The sequence below is a fragment of the Charadrius vociferus genome, unplaced genomic scaffold, assembly GCF_000708025.1.
Source record: "Charadrius vociferus isolate BGI_N301 unplaced genomic scaffold, ASM70802v2 scaffold347, whole genome shotgun sequence".
NCBI classification, from domain to species: domain Eukaryota; kingdom Metazoa; phylum Chordata; class Aves; order Charadriiformes; family Charadriidae; genus Charadrius; species Charadrius vociferus.
This window is the reverse complement of record NW_009649306.1, coordinates 768,185-785,500: the sequence shown is the minus strand read 5'-3', so window position 1 is coordinate 785,500 and position 17,316 is coordinate 768,185. Positions and strand designations below refer to the sequence as shown.

Sequence of the window (17,316 nt, the reverse complement as noted above, 5' to 3'; positions counted from 1 at the left end):
CAAAAAGTAGGTGTACCAGTCAGTGCTGGAAGTATACTGGACTAGCTCACTGAATGTTCTGGGTATTAAACCTCACCCTTGATGCCATTTCTGTTTTTTTTCTTAGTAAAGTTACTTAGAGTTGTTACTTTTACCAAATACTGCGGTGTACCACTATGTAAGATGTGTAGCCCACTAAATAGCTTGTATTTTAATACTGAGAGCTGATAGTCATAGGTCATGACTGGATCTTAAAATTCACCAATAAATGAAATTTTAATTTAAAATATCCTTTTAAAAGATGATTTTTGGTAGTTTTTGTCTGTCTCTTCAGCACAACTGTAGGAGTAGAAAGGGCGAGGGCTTAATGGTTATTAGAAGGATTCAAGAGGCACCTTGGTCAGACTGAGACAGAAGGATACGCAAGCCTCTTATGTTCAGTTATTCAAGCAAATTAACCAGGATTCCTGCATGAGTTCTGCTTTAATTGTTCACTGAGGAATTAATGCAGGACTTGAAATCTATTTTTAACACAGATTCTAGTATATTATTCTAGTGTGTTAATAATGATTTTCTCTTTTTTATTACGTGTAACGTTTCTTGATGCAGTGAAGCTTTGTCTTAACTATTTAATCCTTAAAGTAACTGTTTTTAATATAATACATGCAACTGAGGACATTAATTGGAATATAAAGTATTGTGTTTAAAAAAAAAAACTTAAATGATTTTTTTATTTAATGATGATTTCTTTGTAATTTTACTATGTGTATATTGAGGTTGGGGGAACAGGAGGGATAAAAATGAAAAAGTTACTACAGAGAAACCTCAAAATAAAATGTTCAGACAAGTTATCTCTTCACCGAAGTAGTATGTAAACAAGTTTGCTTCTGTGTTTAATTATAATTTAGGATACTGAAATGAGTGATATATTTAGTACTTTTTTGTTCTACCGATGTATTTTGCATTATGTTTATACAGTACATATCTTGTTTCAGTAATACTTCTTTCTGTTTTCAGACCAACTTTAACACTGTTCTGGCAAGAGAGAAAATGAAAAAAGAAAACATAATTAATGATCTTAGTGACAAATTAAAAATGCTAACACAACAGCAAGAAAAAGACAAGGGTAAGCAAAGTTCCGAAGAAGTATTCATCTTTTCTAATAGTACAGTTCCATTGGTTGGAACTAACCACGGATTGGTTTTGATCCTTAGTGCTGCCATTACTAGGAGAATTTTTGTTTACTTGTGTCGTAGATTTGATTGAAACACTTTCTGAAGATCGAGCTCGCTTACTTGAAGAGAAGAAAAAGCTTGAAGAAGAAGTTAATAAACTGAGAAGTAGTAATTTTTCTCCATCAACCTACTCGGCGGCAGCTTCAGAAGCCTGTGGAGCCTGCGCAGCTGATATTCCCACTGACACAGACAGATTGGTTGCTGACATTACAGCTGAAGGGAGACTGGACTCCACGATGGAAACCAGTATGATGGCTGTGCAGTAAGTGTGGGGCATTGTAGCAGAAATACACGAAGTATGTTCTCGTTCTTTAAATATGTGCTGTTGGGTGTTTGAAGTACAAATGAGTATGTTTAACACTCCTTCTGCTTTGATGTTCTTGCTAAAAATATTCTTTTAAATGTATGCATACAATTGGGTGTAACAGTCATCAGAAATAATGTGTTTTTGATGACTTAGAAGTATGCAACTTACAGGTGAAACTTGGCCCCGCAATTATGAGATGAAAAAGTACACCTAAGTGTGTGAAATGTAAGTCAAACAGGAGAACAACAATTGCAGTAGCGGCCTAGGGTGAGCTGGGTGGCTGCAAGTTTTTGGCATGTCTTTTGAACATTTAAAAAAAATAAAACTTTTATTCTTGTTTGTGTACATGATGGCTGTAAGGTAGCATAATAACGTTCCTTGATATGGGGCAGTAGCTATGTGTGGTAGAAATTGGGCTGAATCCTCAGGATTCGAAACAAGTAATGGGACTGAGGCTGATGAAGTGGCCTTGATGGATTGATGTGTTGTATTATTGGAGAGAAAGGTATTCAGCATCCCTTTGTATAACCTCTGAATCATCAGTAAGGTCAGCTGTGATGTACTGACTTACTAGAAGGCGTGATGGGACTGGGAAAAAAATTTCCAAAGGTTTAAACTCTTAATTGAGGAAAAGAGCTAGGGGAAGCAATTTACGTACTTCAAACTAAACTTTTCCCTTAAAATTGGTTCTTGTGTGTTTGGATCTGGTTGATAATCTGGATTTACAGCAGATTCAAATAACTTCATGTTGATACCACACACCCTTTCTGTGTGGAGGCTTAATTAGGCAGGGGCTAGTTTGCAGGTAGGTATCTGAAGCTATGCTTGAAATACTGAGGTGATTATAGAGATCAGAGGGAACTTAATGGAGTTTTGTTGCAGTCATCAGCTTCACTGTGTTCTGGTTTGGGTGCCCGATAATAGCCGTGTGCTTCAGTATTGGCATATAATGCCTTGCCTAGTAAGTTAAGAGTCTATGTGTGAAGCTGCTAGACTGTGATCTGGTCTCAGTACATGACTATGAAGTCTTCTGAATTAAAATAATTCTGACTGGTACAAATACGTCCTCTTGATTGTCAGAAATCCAGCCTACTATTGATGTATTTTTCTGCGTCTTTTTCAATACTGACTTCCATGTAAATGCACATCAGGTTCAGAGCCTTGATATTTTTCTTTAAATGTACCTGAAGTAATTTTATGAAGGTTTTTAAATAGTAAAGACTGTTTGATGCTCCAATGAAAGTTGTTCTGATGATGCATGCAAATATCCTAATTTTTTTTTCAATTTTCTTAACAATTTTCATAAATTTCTCTATATTTAAGAGTGTCATACTTAAAAATTCTCTACAAAAATGAGCAAATTCTGTTACATGTACTTTCTGACTATAATAAGACAAAATTAATAGCACATGATACAGGTGTGTTAAAGTAGGACTCATCACTAGAAGATACTCAGCTATTATCATGCTCAGTTCAGTATTATAATCCATTCAGAGTAGATTATTGGGAGAGAATTCAGGAAAAAAAAAAGTGAAAAAGTTTTGTCCAGGGCATTCAAATTGGTTTTTTAACTCTGTAAAACACAGGGAAAACTAGAAAAATTTAAAAAATCTATGGTGTGAGTATGTTTCGGCTATAGCATCCTAAGAGAAAACTGAAATAGTCAACATATAGTACTTTTTACTAATTCATGAGAACTGTATTTCATGCTAATGCTTTATACACCCTTGTGGTGGATGATTGCATTTCTTTAATTCTCTTATACTAGGAATACTCTTTAAGATCCTTTCCTACAGTGTCTAAGGTGCCTAAGGAAATTTGGGGTTGAATTAGAAGGCAGTTCTAAATATTAAATCACTACATGTGACTGCTGTTTTATGCTTTTACACCTGCGGTAGATTTTTATAGACTTTTAATACACCAGTTATGATGGCATTGTCAGGTTTCCTCTCTTCTAATCCTCACATAGGCTTTCTAATTTGTGAAATTGATAAATATCGTAGGCTGTGTCATGTTACTCTGAATAAACAGCGAGCCTGCTTTGTTATAGTAACCCCAGTTCAGTGGGGTGTTTTAGGAAGACAGATCTCGTCATCTTATTTAAAAAGAAGTTCTTATGCTCTTATTTCCCTCTATTAGTGAGAGTTCTCAAAATATCATTTATGCTCCAGAACTGTACGGTGTAATGTTTGTTGTATTCATTTGCATGAAAAAAAGCTTAGAATCCCACACTAATTTCATTATACCCTTAATATGACTAAAGGTTTCTTTTTGCTCGTTAAGAACACTTAACTGAAGAAATTTGTTGCATCTTTGAATCACCCACTTGGTACAGCTTGCGAATTTTTACTGTTGCTGAAAGGAAAACATAACTGACTGAGCTCCTGCTTGCTACCCCTTTACCTAGAATCTTTGTGGAAGATCATTAAGAGATTGCAACCTATGCATTTTTTCACTTTTGTGCCACTAGCTTTTAGAACAATCTCAGACGACTTCTTACCTCTCACAGAAGTAATGAACCTGACTGGAAAGCACACAAGTGGAATGAGGTTTTGGCAGAGAAGCAAAAGCAGAGTTATTAGATTTACTTACATTCACTTTAATCGGTGCCCGTCACAACTGATGCTGCCTAACCCAGAATAATATAGCCAGGGCACTAAATAACTTTGTGGAAGCAAGGATGAAAACAGTTCTTGCTTACCAAACTAAACTTGCACTGATAATCAGTAAAACATTAAAATGCCCTGTCTCTAGAGGGAGGACTATTTCTTACAGTAATCATTCTAGTCCTGAACTCTCAAGGCAGGTTTACAAAAAAACTTGAAAAGGTAAGCCTGAGAACAAAAAAATTTGGCTTAATGTACTAAAAGTCAGGTAATAAATAGATTTAATATTGTTTCTTCCATATTAATTTGCCTTTAAAAATATATTTTAGTTGTATTAGGAATTACTCTGTGTTCTTAGGAGATTCCATATTATGACACTAGCATTATCTTATCATGCCCCAGTGTTCAGTTTATCTCTGAGGTAAATAGAGACAATCAGGAAGTTCACATTTGTACCTCTCTACCAAACAGTTCCAAGGCACAGAGCCTTTAAACTACAAAGACTAGGAAAATACGACATTGTAGACCTGAACCACAATATCAAGTGTTAACTGCTAAAGCATTTGGAGCTGTATCTTTCATCCTGGATGTTTTGAAAATAATGTAAAATATGCAGAAATGGTCCCATGTAACTTTATAAACTAATCAATGACCGAAAATTCAGTGGCTTGTTACAACAAAGAAGCTCCTTAGGGTTACAGGTCCGGGGGAGGAGGGGAAGAAAAGGAAAAAAAAAAAAAAACCACCCTAAAAACCTGCCGGAAATGTCAGTGCTGATTCTTAGGGTATCTTTCTATGCTGTTCCCTCTGTGCTCGTAAAAACATGATTCTCATCACTTAGTGAAGATGAGGGAGTGGGAAAGATAATTTTTGATCATGGAAAAAAAAAAAAACCAATTTTTAACCTATCCATTTTCTTCTTTCTCTTTTAGTGAAAATGTCCATATGTCTGAAGAAAAACAGAGGATAATGTTGCTAGAAAGAGTGAGTAGACCCATTAGGAGGTTAAGCGTTACAACTAAGTATTTAGAAATATGTGTGTGAAGTTGTGCTGTGGTCAGTTATATACTCTGATGCAATATAGTATCTGTAAGGCTTATAAATATAATTCCAGGAGAGTACTCGTTTCAGATCAGTATAATTTGTTGAAGTAATTAAAAATAAGTATTAATACATTATACTCGGCCTACCTTAAAGTTTTTTTTATTCTGTTTATGTAGGCTGCAGTATGAATTGAGTCGGGTGTAATATTTCTTCTTAGGAGTGACATGTCATTGATCTAGGGAATTTCTGTAGCATAAAGAAAAGTTTTGATTATTTTTTCAAAATAAGGCATCCAAAGCAGCTGGACAGCCATTAAGATTGTTCCTCTTGGAAATGGATTATTTCTCCTCTTAAGCTGCTACTACTTAGCTAATTTTTTATTCTACCTGGGATACACTGTAATCTTGGCAGTATTGTTTCTGTAAAAAGTGAAATGACACTTGTTATGAATGTGCTTAAAATTACAATTTTCTAAGGTTATTGTCATGCTCCTACAGGCTAGAGTTGTAAGTTTATACCTCACCCCCCTTGCTTCTCCCAGGTACATACCTTAAATTTTTGCTTCTGTTGCAACTTTTATTTTGAGCATAGCTTTCAGTGTGCACTGAGTAATTGAGCCTTTATGAAATAAGTTGTTATTCTTGACAAAAGGCTAGATTAACCCTTAGTAGTGACACCGAAATCTTTCAGATTCTTGTTTAACTGTGCAGTCGTATCTAACTCCATTCCAGTTGCTTTTTGCTTGCCTCTTCAAAGCAAAGTTGACCTTCAAAAAAACAAAAACCAAAAAAACCTCCAAAGTCTTTAGCTTTCAGCTTTCTAGGATCACTTAGTCTAAAATCTTTGATCAGATAAAGACATGGATAGTGTCTGTATGATGCAAGGGGCTTGATGTTTCTGACTAGGAGCGCTTACATGCTTTATTCTGTCATGTGCTTACAAAGGATTTCTCATGTGTGGAAGCTATAGAATAGTAACACATTCCATTTCTTTTGCTGTTCTGTCAGTGAGATGTGTTTCTGACTTAAGAAGAAGGATGAGAAGGGAGATAAACATAGCTTAACTGTGGGTTTTGTAGCACTGTGGTAATTGCTAGTCTTCAAATTTTTTTACATGTCTTTGTTCAGAAGATGTTTTGATATTGTTTTAAAACTGAAAGCTGTAGTAAATATGTATATTGTGTAAGTAGTCTGGCTCTGGTAATATTAAAACTTTTAAAAATGTTTATACTGTATAAGGTGTATTAATTAATTAGATAAGCTGTTCTTTCAGACTTTGCAGTTGAAAGAAGAGGAAAATAAGAGATTAAATCAAAGATTGGTAAGTATTTGTGGAATGCATGTTTTAAGTCTCATGAAAAAATAAGCTTACAAATGTTCAGTTTGTTAAAATCTAAAAATGTGTTTTATTAACTTCAAAAGTGGTGCTAAGGCAAGTGGCAAATAGGTAACAATAACCTTTCCAAAGGTACCTCAACTTAGCAGTCTTCTCATGGAAAAGATTCACAGTACTGGAGAGAAAGAGACTTCTTCCCAAAGAACACAGACCATCCAGGCTTGGGGTAGAGGATGTGAATTTCAGTGGCACCATGGCACAGTTTTTGAACAACAGTAGATTGAAGGCCGGTGTACAAGAAAGTAAACGTGCCTGCACGTTAAGCATAATTAGGAGTGTTAGCAATAACTTAGAGATTGTTTTTGGAAAACGGCACCTGTCGTTTTTAGAAGGTGTGAAACTTTAATTCTGCGTAGCAAATGGAAGTATAAACAGCCATAGTCTTAAACCAAAACACTCAAATAACGGACAGTGCCTATGGAAGGAAAACGAATGTAGTGGCGGAGTTCCCTTGATTCCTCTGCTATGAAGCTGTCTTTTATTTATGCATAGTTTAGCCTTGCTAGCAGGTTTCAACACTAAGTCTTAAAAAAATTACCGTGTGTATGGGAAATAGACATGTCCTTTGGTAGTTTATTGGTCGGACAGGCCATGGAGATCTCACTTTCTTTGTGACAGGTGGTATCTAGGAGTTTGGTAGGAACTGATACCTGTGTAGTTGCAAGTTGCATTTCATAGCAAAAGTGCATGTTGAGTTTCTCCAGTAGGAGCTGCTGTTTTTCTGTCTGCGATAAGGTTGAAATTTACTATAGAATTTACTCCTGCTACGTATTCAGGTATGAAATTGGTGGGTGTTTCTTTTTTTCCCCCAAGCACTTTCCATTCCACATTAAAACCTGTCCATAATAACCCTGCTAGTGCAGGGCATAAGGAAGAATTGCAAAACATCTAAAAGCTTATTTTATGAAAGAGGGTTTTCTTTTAATTCAGAATGCCAATGAAGTGCGCAAAAGTTGTAGTTGTAACAATAAAACTCAAACACACCAGACAGTCTTCCAAACCTCTGTAGATTTCCTGAATTAAACCCTTGATTTCTTGTCACCTCAGAGTAAAATGAAATTGAAGAAAACCTGGCATTATACAAGACAAATGCAAAGGTTTTTTCTGTCATTAATACCAAGCCGCATAAGAGAAATTAGCATCTCATTGGTGTCTAAAGAAATTCAAAATTGCTTTCTAAATGGGCATAGGAATTTAAAATATCTTTTCAATTTCTTACTTATAGATTGGTCATTTCATAGATAAAGTTAACTATTTTTATTTCTTGTCTCTTCATTCTCCCTTTCTCCACCCCCACCGCCCTGCCTCCCTTCCCAATACAGTTCTAAAACAGAAATACACATCAGCACTTAAATACCAATATTTATTTGTATCCAGCTACTTCAGATAAGGAACCCAGAAGGTGTTCTGCACAATAAAAGAAAATCTTTTCAGGTCACTGACTTTCGCAGCAAAACTTGTGGGTTATCTCTGCAAGCAATAAAAGATACAAAGGAGCTCCTTTTAACATGGGGAGTTTTATTACAGAATTTTTATTTTATATAAATTATTGAGAAAGGAACCCTTTGTTTAAAAAAAAAAAAATATCTGAAGTTGGATTACATAAAGAAAACTGCTGAAAGCGTCATCTGAGGTTGAGAGCTTTTTGTGTTGTACTGTGTTCAATTTGGACTCATTCTTTGAAGGAATAAAGAAAACAAGCAGTGAATAGGCTTCAAGCTGTTAAGACAGGCTGATACTGTTTCTGGGAACGTGGTGGAGGGGAGACTGACATGCTGTAGGTAACTATTTGAGTTACAGCTGAAAAATCATGTACTGATCTTCAAGTATGAGTAATCTAGATTTGAATCGCATGTATAAATGGGAAAGGAAGTGGGAACCTATGGAAAAACTGCAAGACCTCTAGTCAGAGTTTCTGCAGAGCAATTATGAATTGTCTTCTGTGAGGAAGTTACCAAAAGGTAATGAAATGGACACATTTACATCAGATCAGCTTCTCTATCTACTTGTCTGCATGTGGGCTATGTATCCCTTAGTAGACATGAAGTAGCGTTACCATTTTCATTTCTTAGTTTCACAGTTACTGTAGAAAGTGTATGTACACTTATATTCATTTTTAGATTTAGTTTATCCTATTGAAGTTGGTTTATGTGCCCACATTAATTTAAACAGATTTAAAGGCAAATATCAGGCGTATAGGAGGTAAGAATTACGTCCAAAACCTTATATAATTGAGCCTGTGTTTGGTCTGAGTAAATTTGACTCCAGTTTTATTCCAGGGAGTGTTTCTCTGTCTATTGCAGTAAACTTTAGATTATGTGACAAGTCCTTAGGAAAACTGAGAGACCATACCAAGTTCAACATCCAGAGTTTAATGGCAGTAAACATGTTTAACCTCCAGTGTTTTACCTTCGGCCTTTTTGAGAATGCCAGTGGCTTTTGTGTTAGCGTGCATGGCTATGTCATAGGTCTTGGGTTTGCTCAGAACAAATCTTCACTGGCAGTGATCTGGAAAGTACTTCTCAGGTTTAAATAATGAGGCAGAAGTAAATTATGTAAGAAATTTCATTATCAAGGGTAGCTGTTTAAAAAAAAAAAAAAACCACAACTCAAACCCCAAAACAAAACCAGAAACAAACAAAAAAACAACCAAACTTGCTACAGAACAGGACAACAGAAAGGTATGCTGTTTTCTTCAATGAACGTAAGATCTGCAAGAAAGATACTGTTTGAAATCAATAATAAGTAATTTATTTTCCTATCTTAACCATATTGTTACCTGCAATGTACACTTCATCATAGCTTGCCAATACTTCATAAATTTTCTCTTTTTATAGATGTCCCAGAGCATGTCATCTGTATCCTCACGACATTCTGAAAAAATAGCAATTAGAGAGTAAGTACATGTTAATTTTCATATAAACAGATGGATATGCCTTCAATAAGTACGTAGTTAAAGAATGTCACAGTTGTGCTGTTCTTGCTCTGTGGTGAAGAGATACACAGGTCATCTCTATTGTTTAGCCGTCAGTTACTGAGCCATCCCAGTTGAGCATAAATCTAATTTTATAAACACTTCTAACAAGAAAGAAAAGGCCTTTCTGAAAAGTATATGTCAGTGGCTTTCTTGAATTCTGTGCCTTTCTTTACATGGTTCATAAGGATGATACCTCATGGGATTTCTAGAACCCTCCCAGAGTTTTCTTTTAGATTAGTTTCTGTTTTTCTGTAACCTTCTTGAAATCATGCTAAGAAAAAGTAGAAGGAATCCTGTTCATCCTGTAGTGTATGTGTAGTGCTCCATTGTATTTCAGGAGAAATTTTACCTTCCTGAAAGCTTCAGTATTTTTTGGCTTACCTTGACAGTATGCAATGATATCAACTCAAATATTTTGTAAGATATTATCAATTTGTTAGCAGCTGCATGTAGAATTGTTGCTGGAAAAAGTGGTATTAATTCTTGCCAAATATGAAAGCTACAGGCAGTTGTTCAAAGTCTGTATGTGCAGAATCAATTTTTCCTGTGAGCATGTGAATATTCTAAGAATTTTCTTTGTGGCCTCTGGTGAGGAAAATGTCATGAAAGAAGAATTCATCTGTCCAATAGAGATGTCTTTACCTGAGTCAGTATAGTCTGTCTTCACAATAAATCCAGGCAGAAAAGCCTGGAGTATTGTTTATTTGATCTAAAAGTGAGCTTGAAAGAAGATGAGCTAAATTTCTGTCTAGATTCACCTGTCTCTGACTATGTATCTGCGATCTCCTTTTATGGAAAAGAGTTTTCCCCTTTCTTTGTCACTTCCTCCTCTGTCCCCAGAGCATTAGTAACATTTATTCTTAGAGCTCTGTCGTGGTCTAATGCTTAATTTGTAGCTATCTGAGACTTCTTTTCATTCGTGGGTAAATAATATACTTTTGATGCATTTGCACTGTGAAACAGAAGTTGAAAAAGGTCCCTGAATTCTGTTACTGAAACTTGGCATGAGAACTTCGTGACCGCTTTTGTTATCCTGGTGCCAGGAAGAAATAGATTTTGGAGACTTCATGGAAAGTCACCACGGTGTTTCTTTGCTTTTAACCCTCTGATCAAAGTTGGATTGACTACTTCATCCCTTCTTTGACCTGTGCGCTTAAAATTTTAAGATTGAATATCTGCATAAATGTTATGCTGTATTTTTCCATGTTCAAATTGACTTCAGTTTAAAACATCAAAAGAGTGTGTGTAAACACTGATACAGTGATAATGAACATAAGTAATGGTGATTAAAAATAATATAAACTCGAAATGTTAGTATTTTGTTAGGTAAAAGCAAAATTGTCAGTTCTTTTGAAAACAGTAATTTGAGCTCGTGGATGTAGAAAAACATTTCAAAACCACTTTTTAAAAGGTGTAGAATTTTTTGTTGACTTCAGAAAATATAAAATGTATATGAGCTGACATAACAAGTAGAAACATCTGTGCTGCTGTTCAACTAAGTCTCAGCCTGTGCAGTACTTGGAAAAAATTGCAGTGTAATTAATGTAGTTTTAAGCTTCTATACTTTTTTTTTTAGATAAGTTCCTTGATTTTATTTTGTTTTTTCCCCCCAGTTTTCAGGTTGGTGATTTGGTTCTCATCATCTTGGATGAAAGGCATGACAACTATGTATTGTTTACTGTTAGTCCAACCTTGTATTTCTTGCACTCAGAATCTCTTGCTGCACTGGATCTCAAACCAGGTGAGTGTGGTAAGTGTCAGATTACTTCCAATTATTATCTCCTCCTACAAATAATGCTCTTAACTTTCTAACACTTAAGTGACTTGATCAATAGGTATGTGTTAAATCAGAAGCATGTAATATAGACAGCTACCAGCTATCTTTGTAGCTTTTGTTACTTGTTCTGATGCTAAATGTTTTTTCGTGGCAGAACATTTTTAAATCAAAAAATTATATGGATATTACTATCTTGGAAAATTAGGGGAAAATACCTGCGTCTTCGTGGTAAGCTGTAAATCAAAACAAAACACAAACCCACACCCCCACACCCCTCAAAAAAAAAAAAGAGAGAAAACGTCAAAATTTTGTACACAATTAGTGTATGTTAATGTGTCTATGGGGAAAAAATTCTCATCAGGCCACTTATTCAGTAGCATGAATAATAATCTATAACTGTGTAGGTGTTGGGCATATTTTTATGTGGATTTATGTTTTCAGTGTCTCTTTTGATGAGGAAAGTAAATATAAAACTCAAGGTAACATCTCTGTCAAAATTGCATGCTCGGTTCTTACTTTTTTAAGAGCTGATTTTCTTGATGTGCTTTGAAGATTGTCTTTGGGTAAAATTTGTTCTCTCTGTAGCTCATCTTCTGCAAAGTGAATGAAATTTATGAACCCAAATACGTGTCTGAAATAACAAAATGTAAACCACAGTATATGGGGATTTGCAAGCAGTGTTGTTGCTGATAGTTTTTTCCACCCAATTTAAATGGTGTTTAGGAGGACTTTAAAGTTTTCCGAGAAAAATTTCTATATGTTTTGCTTATGTTCAGGTTGATGGCACATTTTCTTTTTTCCTCCCTAATCTTCAGGTTATTTGTTGGCTATTTTTGGCAGCTATGTAAACTTAGTTAAATTGAAGCATTAATCTTTTTTAAATGAGGAAAAATAACAATGCTTTGCACTAAACTACGTGCTACAGTAAATAGATTCATATAAACATCTTCAAACTGTCACATCTAGTACTTTTTGCAAACCCACCTGTGCTCCCAACTTTGTTGAAGAACTGTCTCAGAACGTTTTGTATTAATTCTAATTTTTCAGTAACAGTTTCTGTATGTTATTGCATGTCGGAAGCAGTCAACATATTCTGAATGAGCAGACTCATCAATTTCGGTTATGATGAAAGATGATAGCTCTGAAACAATTGTGTAGTCTCCAGAAGACCACCAAGCTCTAGCTGCATTCTGAGACTGCTGAAGAATCTGTCCCCTAGTGTTGTGTGAAATGTACAGGAAGAAGAACTATCTTATAGATAAAATAGATTCTGAACTATGGCATTAGTAGTGCATACATAACTACACTATATATGATTGATTTTCTTGGTATTGGTTTACATCTATAAGGTAAAAGACACATCAGCTTGTATATCACTGAGTATCACTATATCACTTGTATATCACTGACCTGTTTTCAGATGGACATAGCTTGCTCCATTCCTTACCACTTGCCTAACCAGAGTTAGTCTCAAATTTGGGAAAACTGCACATAAAGCAAACAGGAAGACTCACCATTTGCTTTAGGAACACATTTGTCTCTAGCTCAGTACTTCAGGAAGCTATGTCTTGATTCTATTTCTGCATCAGGGAAGTGGGGAAAACGAAATCCAGAACATTAGTATTAGGTGTAAGAGATTAAAATTGGTGTGGACCTAGGTACTGCAAACTATTGTTTCACAGGCTGCCAAAATGTTGCATCTAAATCTGGCCTTTTGTACCAATATGTACATGTCAAGTTAGTAATTCTATGTAGATCCACCTACAGTATTAAGCGTCAAGGATTTAGGCTATCGTAGATTGTCTCTGCCTGCACTAAGAGCACCTAGAATGCTATGGCAACACTGAAATTGGTTGACGACTGCTTAGTTGCTGTATTGTCTCTTATCTTCAGGATATGGAAGTTTTCATCTGCAAATGTAAGGAAAAATACCCTGCATATCTCTCACTATCTTTGTTAGATCAATGATGTCTGTCAGACAAGCAAATTAAAAAAAACCAAAAAAACAAAAAAAACCCAAACAAAAAAAACCTATTAAGTTTTTTTGTAATTTGAATATTAGTTGTAGAGCATTCAGGTCAGATATTAGTATGTTACACTGATTTGCTAGAGTGTGGAGTAGAACGGAGTCTACTCCATTGTCAATAGCAAGATCAATCTTGAAGGGCAAGATTAAAATGTCAAACTATGGTTCTTGAGTGACTCATGTTCTAGTCACCAGATCCAGTATCTCATAAATAGTCATGCTTAGAAAAGCATTGATTTTTAGTATTATGCAGAGTATATGTGAGCTGTTCCTTCCGTTTTGATGTTTTCTTCATGCTGTGATTAGTGATAGTTAGAAAAGAGCAAAGCAAGTAAAATGGATATGATTTCTTGGGATAGAAGGCAAATGTGCATTTCCTTACTGTTGCAGAAATGGTTACAAGCTGAAAGTTTATTTATGCCCACCGTTGCTCTTTTGACCTATCAGTTTATTATCGAGGTTTTCCATTTTTCTCCTTTCCAAACAGTATTGGATACTCTCAGACAGCTGCAACCAGAACTAGCAGACTTGTAGGGCTTTAAAATTATTATTTATGAGTAACTAATTTCCATCACTAATACAGAAAAATAATCAAATGTTTCCATAAGGGCAATAATAATAGCTGAGTACAGAAGACTTTCTATCCTTTGAAATATTTCAAGAAATTCTTTTTTGAAGAATTTCTGCTTTCAATTAAATAATTTTAGCAAATGATCTTTAACCATATTGAATGTAATATCCTGTTACCTGTAGCTGATTATCTAAAATAATAAATATATTGTCTCTTTAGCTTCAGGTGCATCTAGGAGACCTTGGGTGCTAGGAAAAGTGATGGAAAAGGAATATTGCCAGGCAAAAAAGGTAAGGACATAATAATGGAAAATCATCTGATTTTTCTCCTCTATTTATTTTGTTTGTAACAATTGTGAAAAGTACTCTCTGTATAATAAGTGAGATGAAAACGGTCCTAGGTTCTGCCATTACTGCTCAGTTTTTAATCAATGAATAGCAAGAGAGGGGGAACTAGAAAAAAGAGCAAGTGAGCAGTGGCTTGGGTAGTTGTCCATACCGCCCAAATTTTGCCGGATTCCAAAGGGTCTCATGAATGCTGAAGGGTGGGAATCAGTTTCTGCTTAAAAATAGAAAAATCAGAGAGTAATCCCACATTTCTAATGGAATTTGATTTTTTTTCCTTTTTTTTTTTTTTTAGGCACAAAACAGATTCAAAGTTCCTTTGGGTACGAAATTCTACAGAGTGAAAGCAGTACCATGGAACAAGAAAGTATAACACAACAAAATTTTAGTTCATTCTGTCTCCGTTCTTTTTTGACTTGTCCTTCAGTGCTCGTTCATCGCTCCCAATACCATACCAGGCCATCTTTTTATACTGAGGTCATGTGACAAGAGCCGTCATTGATGTACTGCTTTTACTTTTTAACAGGTCACATTTTAGAAACAAGAATTTCATCAAAAACTCTGGCCCTAACTGTTCCATTTTTTTTTTACCCGGCTAACTTTAGGAGTGTGGACCAAATGAGTTCATTTTCTCAAAGGGCAACCACATGAAACATGGTTTGCTAGCCATGTTAATTGCCTGCTAAATATACATTAGCTTGTATTTAGATGTTAAATGTTAGTTACCATTATTACCAGCATACGTCCTTTTGTGAAATCATTATCAAAGTACTTGCACTCTTTAACAGATTCTTTGTATGTGTAAAATTCATCAGCTATTTAAAGAGGAGTGTTCATTGCATGCAGATAATCATATAATTTTTCTTCAACATGAGTTTGCCTCAGTAGATGAATAAAAATAACTACTGCAACTTGTTTCATTACATGAAAATGCTCTTTAATGTTAAAAAACCCTTGTAATTTGATAGACTGATTTTTGAAAATCAGTCACAGTTAGATCTGCAATCTTCAAAAGCACTTTCGATGGATTGATCACACAGATTCTGAAGGGAAGACATCTGTGCCGTTTGTTCAAAGTGAAGCACTTGTTCTTCCCAACAAAACAGAAATCTTGTATTAATCTATTTAGAAAAATCATATTGATGAAATTGTATTTCATGGTTGAGTTTCAGGAAAAAACTCATTGTACATTAACCATACAAGAGTCATTTAAGTAACAAATTATTGTAATTGTAAAAGACGTAGAATTTTAAAACAATAAAGATTTGAAACTGTATGTGTTTGAAGTATTTGTGTGCCTTTTAAATACTATCTATAATATTTATTTCATGTTAATCTGTTGCAACCTCTCTAATTCCTCCAGCAGTTTCATTACATAAAAGTACCTACAGTTTCTACGAGAAGCATTAATATCAACAACATTCAGGAATTAAAGAATTACCTTGGAACGATAAAAAATAATTTAAGTAGACGTAAATTAATTTTGTCAGCATATTAAATGGATACATGACATTTTTCAAAATAGTTATACTGGCTACACTTTACAAATGTAGTCTCATTTATTTTATTTTTTTAATAACCATATAAAAAGATGTACTATAAATGTGTAGCCAAAGTAGAGGGAAATTCTGGATTCAACTATGAGCTTATGTCTAGAACTTAATCCATAGAGTTATTCAACTGTGATTTATCTTCAGAAGGTGTGGAGAGGAGGAGGAAAAGGGGTAAAGAAACGATCATACAAAAATGTCAGGGCTTCTGCCCATATGTTGTAAGTCATATTCCTCCAGACTAACCAGTCCACTTGAAAACCTAGAAACTTCTGTATATGCTTTATTTAAAACTTTGTTCCATAGTAACTTTTAAGTTCAGATTTTTATGAAATGCATGGGCTTGTAATTGTATCACGCCTTTGATGAAATAAATCTAAGACAGTTGATCTTTGGAAAACAGAATGTCATTTTGTCAAGTTGCATTCTTACCTGATGGTTAAATTTGCTAGTTCATGTACTGACTTTTTTTTAAAATTACTTATCAAAAAATGTGCCTTGTACTTCAATATTACCATAGTTAAATATTGCCCGGTGTCAAATATGTAAATAATAGATCTATAGAACAGATTTAAAGCAAAAAAAAAAAAAATCACAATGCAATTTTTTTTATCACTGATATTTCGACCTTCAACTAAATGGGAATTCATTTCTCTCTGTGATTTGGTGTAGTCTTGTTCCTGTAGTCAACTGAGTGAGTCACAAGCCGTTTAAGAAGGTGCACACGTAGCACAATTCATTTCTTCTAATATGCCAAGCGTTTAGAAGCCTTGATATCTTTTTACCTCACTGACACAACTTTCCCAGCCTCATATTGTCCTTCAGGGACTAATTATCTTCCAGAAGCCACCACGCTTAGCTAGGAGGCAGAGTCCTTCCACTTCTGGGAGGACAGTTACTCTTTCAGTAGCAGCAATGGATCTGTGTGGCAATGTGCCATCCAGCATTGCAGTGCAAGACCCGAACCTTTTATTGCATAGTCTACTTCAAAGATAAGTCAAAGGTCCCCCAGAATTTTGTCCATGGAGGAAAGGATGTGTTTGTCAAGTTCTTTCAAATTGGATGAAACTGCAGATTTGATGATGGCCCTACAGGACCATACATCTATGAGCAGCACTCTTTTTTGGGCATACAAAAAATTAAACTTTTTCTGATACTCTAATCTCAGTAAGCACTAAGGCCTGTCTGTCTTGCTGCTCTGCGTGGAAGTTTGTTGCGAGCTCTGGGATGGTGTCCTGAGCACAGAAGCGAGACGAGTACACAACTCCATGCTGAGAATTTAAAAAAAAAAAAAAAAAAATCGGAAATGCTTTCATCTTTGTCTGTAAAAAATCTGAGCTTTGTAGTCTGTTTGTTGTTGCCCATATGAAAAAAATATATATATGTAAGCTTATGTGGACAGTAGCAGTGATGATTTATGGTGCTATGAAAGTTGGTTTGATTTCTAGCTTAAGATAGGCAGAGATGCGTCTGACACATAACTCAGAAACACATGAGCAGTATAT

The 17,316-nt window shown here is 35.1% G+C and overlaps 1 protein-coding gene across 1 annotated transcript in view; it reads left to right on the top strand.

Moving 5' to 3' along the window:
* The window catches only part of RB1CC1 (RB1-inducible coiled-coil 1), a 63,598-nt gene extending 48,391 nt beyond the window's left edge, over positions 1-15,207 (top strand). The window contains exons 16-23 of the mRNA XM_009889180.1: positions 997-1,105; positions 1,236-1,476; positions 5,060-5,111; positions 6,444-6,491; positions 9,404-9,462; positions 11,157-11,293; positions 14,137-14,207; positions 14,557-15,207. Of these exons, the coding sequence (XP_009887482.1) occupies positions 997-1,105; positions 1,236-1,476; positions 5,060-5,111; positions 6,444-6,491; positions 9,404-9,462; positions 11,157-11,293; positions 14,137-14,207; positions 14,557-14,634 (795 nt within the window). The 3' untranslated portion in view covers positions 14,635-15,207. The remainder of the gene's footprint in view (positions 1-996; positions 1,106-1,235; positions 1,477-5,059; positions 5,112-6,443; positions 6,492-9,403; positions 9,463-11,156; positions 11,294-14,136; positions 14,208-14,556) is intronic.
* Positions 15,208-17,316: the final 2,109 nt, after the last annotated feature.